Here is a 13,231-nt window from a genome sequence, read left to right on the forward strand (position 1 = left end):
GACAAAAATATACAAAGTGAATGCTTTTTTTAATTAATTTTTTATATGTGCAATATTTTGTATTCATTATTATTATTATTATTATTATTATTGTGTGGTACATGTATGAATGAAAGAGTGGAGGTTGTGTTTTTAATTTACGGCAACTTACAGGAGTAGCACTCCAAATTTCGTTGTATGGCTTTAAACAATACAATGACAATAAAGGCATTCTATTCTATTCTATTTTTTCCAGGTGAAAAACATGCATAGCTACATTAATTCTCTGCTAAAATCATTAAATATATACTTTTATGGCTTTATAAGGCTACTTAAAGTTTAGTCTAATCTAGGCCAGTGGCTCCTAACCTCTTTTTTCTGCTTGTGATCCTTTAATACAAAGTCATGTCCTCTTGTGACCCCTTGCCACAAGTCCATGAGTAGTGGCTTAGGGCCAAAATATATTTCTGATCTTCTGCTATGTTATGAACCATCCAGACCTCTCAGGTCATCTGGATCAGGTCTGCTTAGTGTCCCTAGAGTCAGAACTAAACATGCAGAAGCAGCGTTTAGTTTTTATGCACCAAATATTTGGAACAAGCTCCCAGAAACCTGCAGAACCGCTACAACTCTGAGGTCTTTTAAAACAAAGCTTAAAGCTTTCCTGTTTGCTGCTGTCTTTAATTAAACCAGATAATGATCTGATACTGCACTAGAGCTTTTACTCTTTTGTGTTTTATTCTATTTTAGCTTCTATCCTAGCTTTTATTTTTAGCTTGTTTTTATTTTCTAATCTTTGTCGCAATGTTCTTGAATGTTTATGTAAAGCACTTTGAATCGCCGTTGTTGAAATGTGCTATACAAATAAAGCCTTGTCTTGCCTTGCCTTGCCTTGCCTAGTGAGCAGTTCAATCAAAGTGCTATTTCATCTCACATTATTTAATTTGAATTATTCTTAGTGGCCTGAAGAGGTTGAACTATACAGTATTTCACCAGGTAAACGAAAACATTTTTTTTTTTTTCTTTTCATTTACTGTATATGCGATTAAAGTTTGTATGGGATAGTCTAAATGGTTAATCTGTGTCTCTACAACTATCTTTATTGTTTTGGAACTTTAGAAGATGAGATGTGGGTAATATTTGCCTCCCTACAAAGCATATTATAACTGTGTCTGTCATCTAAGTATTGAGTTGCTGTATACTATGAATTATTAAATGTCCAAAAGATAAAACTGTGACATTGTTCATTTTTCTATCCAGAGGAACAAATCTCTCAGTTTCATTTTAAGCTCTAGTGCTCACACATGAACGGTTTTGTGACACACACTTGCATTTTTCAGTGTGACAGAAATGGATTTTCTGTCATTTTTTTCCATTATACAGCATGATAGATCTTTGTGCACAACAACAGTTTGGGATAAAACAAATCTATTCTACAAGCAACACCAATATAATGCAATATAATATAACTTGACAAATGTCAATGTTCCTGACAGACAAACATCACAGAAAAAAAAACCTCATTAGAGCAAAATCTCTGTGCATTTTATTATGAAAACAATGCCACACATAAATCTACTGATCCATTTAGGGATCCATTCTCCTTCTCTCCAGAGAACCAAATGAATGCAAGCTTGGTAATCCTCCCAGGAGGTTTGCACGCCATTTTCATCAGGTCTGCTCTGTCCGCCATGCGGGTTTATGAACAGACCGTCACTGGTCTGGGGTGGAACCAAACTATATCCACTGGTGCTTGGAGAGGCAGAGAAAGGAGCTAAAAGGACTGACAGAGGATCAGTAAGTGAGGCATCAATCATCCGTTAGACAGCTACAAGTATTGGGGAAGATCCTTCTCCACCACCTGGAAAGAAAGCAGGACTATATTAACACTTGGAGAGACAAAACAATACACACATATGTACAGTTACAGCTATAGTAACATAGCACTGTTTTTGTGAATTTGTGTTTTTGTGTACATACACTTGGATTATCCAGGGGTCCGTATCTCTTCACCACCTGACCCTCTCTGTTGATCAAAAACTAGAAAGAAAGAGGAAAAGGAGAAAACTCAAATACAGCGAACATGACATTTATGAACAAAGAGTTATTTTCTGTTTGACTTTTAGAATAAGATGTGCCAATAAATTGCACTTAAAAGGAGCTACAGTGTGCAGATCTTCTTTTACATTTTCATTGCTGTCTTCTACTGGTCCAGCACCGGCCTACTATGGTTTTAGATGTGTGCAACCACTTTACATTGTTTGACTTTTAGAATAAAACACTTTTTGTGTTTACAGGCTTCTTCTTCTTCTGTACCCTCATAATAGTAAACACACTATAGAGAAAGGGAAGCTGCTTAGCATTGATGCACAAGAATACAGGAATAGATGATTAATTGTGAGCTCTATCAACCCTGTTGATGTCTAAATATATAATAAATAACTGATTAAAATAAATATTTACCTTGGTGAAATTCCACTTGATACTACTGCAGAAATGAAAACAAATTACATGTTAGAAAATAATAACTGAGTAAACACTATGATGATCAATAACTGATTTAGAGGATCTGACTCTTGTGGATAAGTATCATGTCATTATAGTATCAATATACCTGTTATAATATCACCACTTACTTTCCCATGAAGCCTCTCCCGTTGGGCTGGCTTTTCAGCCACTTCCACAGAGGATGAGCGCTGGCCCCATTCACATCAATCTTACTGAACATGTCAAACTGAGCGTTGTAGGACTGAGCAAACTGCTTGATCTGGGTTTCATTACCAGGCTCCTTCAAAGTAAAACAAGTTGAGAGAAATAATACAACAGGTCAGACCCAAGCTGATAATATGCCCTATGAAACCAATGCTGATAAAGCAAAAGTTGCCTTAAAGGAATACTTCACCTCCAAAATGATCATTTGTATATCAATTACTCATCCTGTGTTACCTTGAATTCTTGAAGAAAACTTTGTCTCTCTTACATGCCTCCTCAGTGAACGGAGAATCCAATAATGGATAAAAGTCTTGATAAATGGAAGTAAATGGGGGCCACGTTTGATAACAGCAAAACTATATCAAACTGTCACACAACTTGTGCAGTTTAATTCATGTCTCATTTCATATGCTCACTACTTCCCAAATGCATGCATTTTGGCTAAAACCTTACAATTTTAAACACTTCGGACTAACATGAACTAGTAGCACTGTTTATGCGGAAGTATTTAAAAGATTTAGTGAAGATGCAGGTGTTTGGGAAGTACCGAGCATACGACTGGATAGTTTTGCTGTTGTTAAACGCCGCCTCCATTATTCCTTCAATTCATCAAGACTTTTCACCGTTTTTGTATTCTCCATTCACCGTGGAGACATGCCAGAAAAACAAAGTTTTCTTCAAGAATTCAAGGTAACACGAGGTGAGTAACTGATGTACAAATGGTCATTTTGGGGGTGAAGTATTCCTTTAATGTACTACTATATGATCTTGCTTTCCCTTGGATACATATTTTGCAAATACTATGGTTAGAAAATGGGATTAAACTCTTCCATCTTTATCAGTAAAGAATACACTGTAGGGTCTCATCTAGACTGTTTTGTAACTTGTTGTTTCACATTTCCAGTGATATGACATTTTCAGATCACAAGCCTGTGTGACAGTTCCTGTTCTAGCATTGTGCTTTAATAAAACACTCATGTGTTACGTACCTGGTTCCCAAACTGGTTAGAAGGGAAGGCAAGGATGTGTAAACCTCTCTCAATGTACTTGACGTGCATTTCCGCAAACTGAGAGTAGTTTACTGGGGTTTTACCTCATTTAGAGGCAACGTTGGTGATGATGACAACATCCCCCCTGAAAATACAAAGAGAAACATGTATAATGTTTTAGTGATGGTGGACTGTAACTAAGTACATTTACTCAAGTAAGTAGGTAATTGTGCTTTACTTGTGTAAATCGTTAGTTACACTACCTAGTTATGGTAGACTTATGGAATGGGATATGGAATGGAGTATTTCATAGATATATTACCTGTATTTTTCTAGGGGAACCAAATTGCCATCAATATCTGTCGCTGAGAAGTCATAAATAGACGTGGCCGTCTGCCAGTCCTCTGTCGGAGTAGCCTGTAAGGGAAAAAAAACAACTTGAGTGATGGGAGCATACTTTCAAAATGCACTTTTATCCTGCTTAATGAATATTAGATAACAAGAAATCTACTTTATGTTCCAGCAGATATTTCCCCTGAAAATGTATCTTTAAAGACCGTACAAAGGGTTGAATCTCTTCTACAAATCATTTAAAATATATACAAACATCTTACATAATCAATACTTCAAACATAACATAAAATAAATGAGTAAAAATAAACACATCCAATGATCAATTCAGTTCAACAAAACCTGACAATGTCCGAAAGCTCCAGTACTGCAACATAAACCAGAGTCTCAGTCCTACTCTTATTTTTCTTACCATTGCCTGCAGCAGGACAGAGAAAAGGACAGTGGACCCTATCAGACGCATGTCTGCCCTTCAGTAAGGTCCTCTGAAGGCAGAAAGCAATCAAATCTCTAAAACCCCCAGGTGGCTTCAGACCACAATCCCACCACTGAGAGAGAGAGCACACGACCAAGTGTCCTCATGTAAAGGAAGCGGGTGATCATTAACAGAGGTCACTCTCTGCTACTGCAGCTGACTAATAAATCCACATCAGACATGTGGATGTACTGCGGTCCACAGTCCACAACATTATCACAACTCAAGAAAGTTGACTCATTATAAAAGCCCCAAAAAATAGGCCATGTGTGGTTGAGCCTCGTGAGGCCAGGGCAAAGGACAACAGTCTGAAGAAATACATAATTATGTAATGAGCTTAATATCGGAACGAAAAACAAAAAAAGTTACAGTGAATCAGCACTTATAACCTCCTAAATCTCACCCCAACATAAAACTCACAAATGCTGAGCCCAAAACACTTTTTTATTCTACCAAATAATCATAATCTGGCAAAACAAGAGAGTTGTTGTTTCAGCAAATACTAATCATGTACTTCGCCAGAACAACCTGCCTGCAATTACAATCCGGTAATACGAGTAGTACCACCAGGCAAAGCTTTACACAATAAAGGGACTGGTTAGGCAACACACTGATCGGATTCTTGAAAGATTATTACACAATTTTCTGGCAAGTCTACGTGGGAATCATGCTTCACGGTTACAATAAATACGCCCTATTCCAGAAAATCTTTACATATACTTTACTGTATGATTCAAAATATGCAATAAAGTAGCCAAAAAAAAATTAATGAAAATGACAAATTAAATACTGTATGTTTCGAGAGGGAACTATTCAATATTATTATTAGTATTATTACGGAGATATGGAATGGAGGCAAAAAGATTTATAGAGGTAGTACAAACTGTATTTTCACAGTAGGCCTTGTAATTGAGTATCTCCATTTTTAGATTACTTTAAAGGTCCCATATCATGCTCATTTTCAGGTTCATACTTGTATTTTGTGTTTCTATTAGAACATGTTTACATGCTATAATTTTCAAAAAACACTTTATTTTCCTCATACTTTCTGCCTGAATATGCCTGTATTCACCCTCTGTATGAAACGCTCCATTTTAGTGCATTTCAACGGAATTGCAACGGAATTGCATTGCTAGGCAACAGTTTGGGTCCATGTTCACTTCCTGTCAGCTGATGTTATTTACATACACTGCAACAGGAAATAAGCTGGGACACATTTAGAATGTTTACGTTTAAAAACGCGTAATAGTCTAAATATTGGATATTTGTGACATCACAAAAGGACAGGATCCTAAGGGCTTATTTCAAACGCACAATTTCTGAATACGGGCTGTGTGTATTTCTCCGTATATTGAGCGTTATCATAGTTTAACAGTATTTATATATCACTTAAACCTGCTTTATAATGTAAAAGACCTGAAAATCTCACTTTTTACAATATGGGACCTTTAAACTGTATACCACTACATTTCTTTTCACATATAGCCTTGTACTTTTAAAGATCAATATTCTATTATGGCACTCTGTGAGATTCAGTTGCCTAAAGGATACTGGTAATCTACAATCAATTTTCATTGCTTATATAATACAATTTCCGCTGTAACGGACCTTGTGTTGTAAAACCTTTCAATGACTGTACATGCTGTATTTCTCAGACTGATAAGCCATATCAGCTGATACCAGCAGCCAGATGATGGGAGGGGCTGTGCGGGCTCAATTTTAAAACTAGAACGAAGATAGTGGCTTCATATGAAACTAGAAAACCTAAAGACTCCATTAGTACCAACCATGTCATACTACTACTACTACTCGTCAAGAAGGAGGCTAAATAACGCTCCAAACTTAGGCTAAATTTTGGCAAAGAAAAACTGCCATGATTATTTTCGTGGACCTCTGACCTCAAAATATGTTAATGAAAATGGGTTCTCTGGTTACCCACGAGTCTCCCCTTTACAGACATGCCCACTTTATGATAATCACATGCAGTTTGGGGCAAGTCATAGTCAAGTCAGCACACTGACACACTGACAGCTGTTGTTGCCTGTTGGGCTGCAGTTTGCCATGTTATGATGTGAGGGTTTCTGGACAATATTTGTCGTCGTTTTGTGTTGTTAATTGATTTCCAATAATAAATATATACATATATTTGCATAAAACAAGCATATTTGCCCACTCCCATGTTGATAAAAGTATTAAATACTTGACAAATCTCCCTTTTAAGATACATTTTGAACAGATAAAAAATGTTATTGCCTGTTGGGCTGCAGTTTGTTATGATTTGAGCATATTATTTTATGCTAAATGCAGTACCTGTGAGGGTTTCTGGACAATATTTGTCGTCGTTTTGTGTTGTTAATTGATTTCCAATAATAAATATATACATATATTTGCATAAAACAAGCATATTTGCCCACTCCCATGTTGATAAAAGTATTAAATACTTGACAAATCTCCCTTTTAAGATACATTTTGAACAGATAAAAAATGTTATTGCCTGTTGGGCTGCAGTTTGTTATGATTTGAGCATATTATTTTATGCTAAATGCAGTACCTGTGAGGGTTTCTGGACAATATTTGGCGTTGTTTTGTGTTGTTAATTGATTTCCAATAATAAATATATACATATATTTGCATAAAACAAGCAGGTTTCCAGGTTACAAACCACATTCATATGAAGGCCTATACCTTTGTCCTATTGTCACACTCCCAACACCCTCAATCAAGTAATATATGCAGGTACAAAAATACACTGCCTGTGTAGTGTTTATAATCATGCTCAAGGGCTGACACACAAGAAAGGTTTATGAACTGTATGAGAAAGCGTGTAAGTCTTGAGTGAGTAGCCTATTGACATACAGACTTGAACAGAAGTAACACATCATATGCAGGATTTCTGTAGGGTAAACAGCGGTTACAGCGGTCCATTATAACCTGATTCAGACATCACTGTTAACGCGAACTGGAAATCACCGGAGCACCAACACCAAATATACCAAATACCGTGCAGGTGTACGTTACCGTTGGGGATAAAACAAAGTACAGTACCATCGCCAGTAGCACTCCACTGCACGCCACAGCCCCAAGTGTCAATATAACATATAACGGTTTCATTGTTGTTATAAGAGAGGCCACATTTATTTTAATCAATAGCTACTCTGTCTGTAGCTGCTGCAGCTCCGCCCTGCAGGTTGTTGTGACACAGCGGCCGGAAGTGGGCGGCCGGAAGTGAAGGATCAAAACTATTCAAAAAAGTATTAATATTATTATTATTAAAACTGTCATAATTATAATTATAATTGCTATTACAATCATTATTATACCAATAATAATAATAAATAATAAAAATAATTATATTTTGTCAAATTACACCTACACACCTAGCCTTGACGTCTAGTGATGGGAATTACGGCTCTTTTTAGTGAGTCGGATCATTTGGTTCAGCTCACCAAGAAGAGCCGGTTCTTTCGGCTCCCAAACGGCTCTTCATTGTACCACTTCTGCCTTTTATAATTCAGCCAAATTTAGCTTTAGCTGTTTTGACCTATGATTAGTATGTGTGCACATATATCACTTAAATTAATCTATATAATTATACTAAACCTTATAATTTCCAGAATACCATAATTTTACATGCTGCTTCGTTTCCGACTATCACTTTTCTTTTCTGCTATTCGCGAGCCGCACTCCTCTCTCTCTTTCTCTCCTCCTCTCCCTCCTGCTCTGTACCTGTAGACCGCCAGCGCGCCGCGTACCCCCCACCCATCCCTGCTTGATGGTATGATCCTCGTCTGTTATCACCTGATTGGTCGCACAGACGTCATTACCACAACATTCAGTCACAGTCAGTGCATGGAATGCCTGTGGTGCGGAGAAGTTCGTCCTCTCATTGAATTAATTAAAGAAAAAAGAAAAAAAAAACGTCTCTCGGACGGGAGCCGGCTCTTATCGTTCACTTAAAAGAGCCGGCTCTTTGAACCGGCTCGTTCGCGAACAACACATCACTAACGTCATCATCTTGCGTCGGGGAAACGGAAACGTGCGTCGCATGTCCGCAGAGGAGCTACAGTGATAAATTAGCAAAACAAAAATAAACTTTATATTAAATCTAGAGCAAGTGAAACATTGTGAGACGATATGGATGACGAGGAGGAAACATACAGGCTGTGGAAGATTCGTAAAACCATCATGCAGGTGAGTTAATCTTTAATATATGTTTCTTTTTAGCCTGCTAACTTAGCATGTAGCTAAGCTAAACCACCACACTGTAATGTTGGGTACTGGGGGTTTTGTTGTTCTTATCGTCACTGTAGGGTAGTTTGTGGGGTGAGTATTGACAAGCTATGTGTTTTCTAGCTGTTTATTTAGTCAGTTAACAGCAGAGCATCGGAGTAAACTCTCTAGTCTGTGAAACAATACAGTTACCTCGTCTAGATGTGGAAAAAAAGCAATGAAATATCCCCTTTTTGGCACTTTCACAAATAGAATAAAGGTTTCACAAATCTGAAACTGTGTTTTAAAGAGTATCTGGCTTCTTTAGGATAATGTTGTCCAGATTTGAGCAATCTAAGTATAGTGGTTTTTGATCTGCACCAGGTCCAATGTGTTTTGTTTTTTTTGCATTTTTCATCTACACATTGCCTTGTAATTGCTGTTAGAGGTGGATACAGACTGGTAGTGAAGAGCTGCCTGACAGCTGTAGTCTTTTCTAGGTTGCAATATTTTCAGGTGGAATTTAATTTCATTCTCACTGTGCAATATCATTTTTACACTTGTGCAATTTTTTAATAGTCTGTTTATTGTCAATACTGTATATACTGCTCCTATTTTTATACTTCCTTCTATTTAAATGGTTCTTATTTTGTTACACTTTGTTTAGCTCTTTTTTTTTTTTTTTTTACTGTGTTAGCTGATGCTCCTTGTTTTTTGCACAATCCCCTTTGCTGCTGTACACTGCAAATTTCTCTACTGCGGGACTAATTAAGGAATATCTTATCTTATCTTGTTTCTTTTTAAACATTTGTTCCGTACACTCACTGACTTCATGGTCTCACCTTTACACCCCTCAGCTGTGCCATGACAGAGGCTACCTGGTGACACAGGACGAGTTGGACCAGACACTGGATGAGTTCAAGAGTCAGTTTGGAGACAAGCCCAGCGAGGGGCGCCCCAGACGCACAGACCTCACTGTGCTGGTGGCACACAACGATGACCCCACCGACCAGATGTTTGTTTTCTTTCCTGGTAGGTTGATACTTATTATTAGATACTAGGTGGATAGCTGTCCCAATATTCAAAATTATCCTGGAACTAATTTGATGAGACCAGTATAAAATCCTTAATGCCGAGTGAAAATGTGTTGAGTATTGGATTTATGGCTATGCCTATTACACACGCAGCTGTGTGATATTAACTCATCTTTTTCTTACTTTTCAGAGGAGCCCAAGGTGGGAATCAAGACAATAAAGATGTACTGTCAGAGGATGCAGGAGGAGAACATCACACGAGCCATCATTGTTGTTCAGATGGGCATGACACCGTCAGCCAAACAGGTAAACACCTTCATTAGATTTACCAAACCAACACAAATGTATATGAAAGGGATAAAGAATGTGATTTCTGAACATCTCTTGTATTTATGCTGTGACTATCTTCACTTTCTTTCTGTTTTGGATCTTGCTCTTTGTAAACTTATTTAATGAAATGTCTCCTCACAGTCTCTAGTTGACATGGCTCCCAAATACATATTGGAACAGTTTCTACAACAGGAGCTGCTTATTAACATCACAGAGCATGAGGTAAACAACACACTGATAAATCCACTGTATTCAAATCCCATTGTCACTAATGACAGATGTAGAATTAAATTTTTTTTTTGTCTTTCAGCTTGTTCCAGAGCACATTGTTATGACAAAAGAGGAAGTTGTTGAACTTCTGGCAAGATAGTATCCTTACAAACACCGCACTATTTAGAGTAACTGAATTGCACAATGTATAGATCAGATTTGCCTGCAGAAAATGCAGTCATTAGAGAACTTGTTATGTGTAATAAAGTATAAAATAGCAGTTGATTTACCTTAAGACCACCATCAAACTGTATTTAGTGTCTTTATGAGACTCAATTCTTCATGAAAATATGTATTTGTTATCCATAACATTTTTACCTCAGTAAATTAAAGGAAAGTCAGTTGCCAAGGATCCAGGCTGGAGACCCTGTGGCTCGCTACTTTGGCTTGAAAAGAGGACAGGTAACACATCTAGAAGACACTTCTAATTATAATAATGCATAATATTATCATTATTACATAACTGCAAGGTGCTGTGTATTTGATCATGGGTTGGTCCTTTCAGTAAAGGACTGTGATCGTTTAAAACTGATTTTTAGAACCATTACTTCTTAAAAGACATGATGTTATAAAGACATTTAAAGGATAAATCTGGTTCATTACAATGTGGGTCTTATTAGAACTTTGCTGAAGTAGTGTTGCATGTTTCCAAATCTCATCAATTAACTTGGTAAATAGAAAGTTATTACTACTGATAAGAGTGGTAGCCAAAACTAAAAAATATGACATTTTAATTAACTGGACTTATTTTTAACACACAGGAAAGTTATTTGCATGCAACTTGTGATAGCAGATGTTATTTAAATGAACGCCTACCCATATGCAAATACAAGAAACACACAATTTGTGTTCAGTTTTCCCAGTAATTCTTCTGCTATTTTTCTACAACTTTTCCAGGTAGTAAAGATCATCAGACCTAGTGAAACAGCTGGGAGGTACATCACATACAGACTGGTGCAGTGACAGACATGTAAGTGTGTTACAGATAAATGTGCAGTGTGTTATGAAAGTTTGCGACAGTCGCACTGATTAAATTCAGCCTGTGATATTAAGTGCATAGATACTTCTGCACAGGGTACATTTTTTGTTGTTCTAGTTTTTGTAAAGCATTAAAAGGGAAAATTTGCCACCTTTTTATTTGGTTGTCCAGTCAGTATTGATGGTAAATGTAGCCAATTGAAGCAATATATTCCTCAGTGCATGCTATATGCATTGCGTACAAGCTTCTTACTGCGGAAGGGTCCTCGCCAGCTACATCCCCTTGCACGGCTAATGCAGCCACAGCCCTTCGCCGCTGCATGTCTTCAGCCGTAAACTCTGATTCAAATAAATATGGCTGAATATCCGAGTCAGCCAAAACACTGTAAAATGTATCCTCGTCCATAACATCCTGTGCACTCATATTTTGGGATGCCATTTTCGCGGTTGGCAATGTAGCTAGTTTGTAATACAAGCAAACTTTACTTTATTTACAACAGATATTTAGCAGCATCTAGAGCACGCACGCCCCATGGCTACCCAGAGACGGAAACTAGACTAGACTTTTGGCAATATCGTCCTTGTCACATTCATGCCAATAAAGCATATTGAATTGACCAGAAATCCTTGCTGAAATAGATGGTAGTTTTTCTTTACATCCAACTACGTCACTGTTAAGTCACATGACGGTGCTGGATGCAGGAAGAACAGATTTTGCCGATGCGAACTCGGCTTTCTGGGTCAATATAGCACTCACTAAGGAATTTATTGTTTCAATTGACTACATTTACCATCAACACTGATTGGACATAAAAGGTGGCAAATTTCCCTTTAACATTGAAAGATTCACTGTTACTTTGGTTGAAGTTGAGTTTATCCTGGAATTTACATGAGGTCACCACACTGCTGCATTAATAAGACTGATAAAGGTTAAGTTGACCTGCCCAAACAGTTTCAATAAAATTACCAGGAAATTCACAGAGATGTCAGACGCCATCTGTAGATGCCCACTCAGTCACGACAACATATCTAACCAGCCATAATACGCGTGTGTGTGTGGACCATGAGTGTTTAGCTGCTTTTAATAAAACATATTTTGTATGTTTTTATTTTCCAGATATTCTTCTGGTTCAACATTTTGTAGGACCAGTGAAGGAAACTGACGATGTTCCATCTTTTATTACTCATCCCTGGATTACCCCTCTGCTTTTGACTTGTGTTCAAATTGTTGTTTTTCTTGTAATTAACGATTTTGTAAAATAAACTATTAAAAATAAATCAAATATTGTTTTCTAAAGATGGATTTAGTTCACATAATCTCACCCTTTGTGTACACATCAAAGACAACTAGACGTTTTTAACTTAAAGGGGAAATATCATGAAAAACCAACTTTTTCAGTGCTTGTGCACATACATTTGGGTATCTGGAGTTCCTACCAACCCACAAACTGAAATAAGACGACCCAGTCAGTTTTTTGTGGGCTGCCTGGATCAGAAAACATGATTCAACAAGCCATTCAGATTTGGCTCCCCTTCCTATGTCACTTGCCGACTCGTTAGAATATTTCGCCCCCCATCTGAGTAACCCACAAGTTGTGAAACTCTCACGACATGGTTGAGGTTAGGCATTGGCCTTGAATGGTTAAGGTTAGGATAAGTCGTCGGGCAGCGAGTCTCACGAGAGTTTTCGCACCTTGTGGGTTACCTTTTAGACAACGTTTGCAAAGGTGCAATATATTTTTCTCGCAAGCCTATCAGAGCAGACTGGGCTTTTTCAGAAGGGGTGTCTTAAAGAGACAGGCATTAAAACAGAGAGTGAACACAGGTATAGACAGACAGTATGAGGACTTTTTTTTTGTTTTTTAACATTAAAGCATGTAAACATGTTCTAGTAGAAACCCAAA

The 13,231-nt window shown here is 37.4% G+C and overlaps 2 protein-coding genes across 4 annotated transcripts; one reads left to right on the forward strand and one right to left on the reverse strand.

Annotated features, from left to right (window-relative positions):
• Positions 1-1,502: 1,502 nt before the first annotated feature.
• gpx4a (glutathione peroxidase 4a) lies at positions 1,503-7,711 on the reverse strand. Of its 3 annotated transcripts, none has more exons than XM_037770383.1 (7): positions 7,525-7,711; positions 4,003-4,097; positions 3,681-3,825; positions 2,616-2,767; positions 2,443-2,467; positions 1,960-2,019; positions 1,503-1,840 (listed from the first exon to the last, which is right to left on the reverse strand). In XM_037770383.1, the coding sequence occupies exons 1-7, from the start codon at positions 7,615-7,617 to the stop codon at positions 1,808-1,810; spliced, it is 603 nt and encodes a 200-aa protein (XP_037626311.1). In that variant the 5' UTR covers positions 7,618-7,711; the 3' UTR covers positions 1,503-1,807. The 3 variants fall into 3 exon arrangements, with proteins under 3 accessions (XP_037626311.1, XP_037626312.1, XP_037626313.1); XM_037770384.1 differs by having other exon boundaries at positions 7,552-7,709; XM_037770385.1 differs by lacking the exon at positions 7,525-7,711 and adding an exon at positions 4,444-4,613.
• Positions 7,712-8,403: 692 nt separating this feature from the next.
• polr2eb (RNA polymerase II, I and III subunit E, b) lies at positions 8,404-12,610 on the forward strand. Its single transcript, XM_037770382.1, has 8 exons — positions 8,404-8,697; positions 9,573-9,747; positions 9,940-10,055; positions 10,221-10,301; positions 10,390-10,448; positions 10,673-10,751; positions 11,247-11,319; positions 12,445-12,610. Exons 1-7 carry the CDS (start codon positions 8,641-8,643, stop codon positions 11,310-11,312), a joined length of 633 nt encoding a protein of 210 aa, XP_037626310.1. The 5' UTR covers positions 8,404-8,640; the 3' UTR covers positions 11,313-11,319; positions 12,445-12,610.
• The last annotated feature ends 621 nt before the right edge of the window (positions 12,611-13,231 follow it).

The sequence above is a fragment of the Sebastes umbrosus genome, chromosome 5 (genome assembly GCF_015220745.1).
Source record: "Sebastes umbrosus isolate fSebUmb1 chromosome 5, fSebUmb1.pri, whole genome shotgun sequence".
Taxonomy (NCBI): Eukaryota; Metazoa; Chordata; class Actinopteri; order Perciformes; family Sebastidae; genus Sebastes; species Sebastes umbrosus.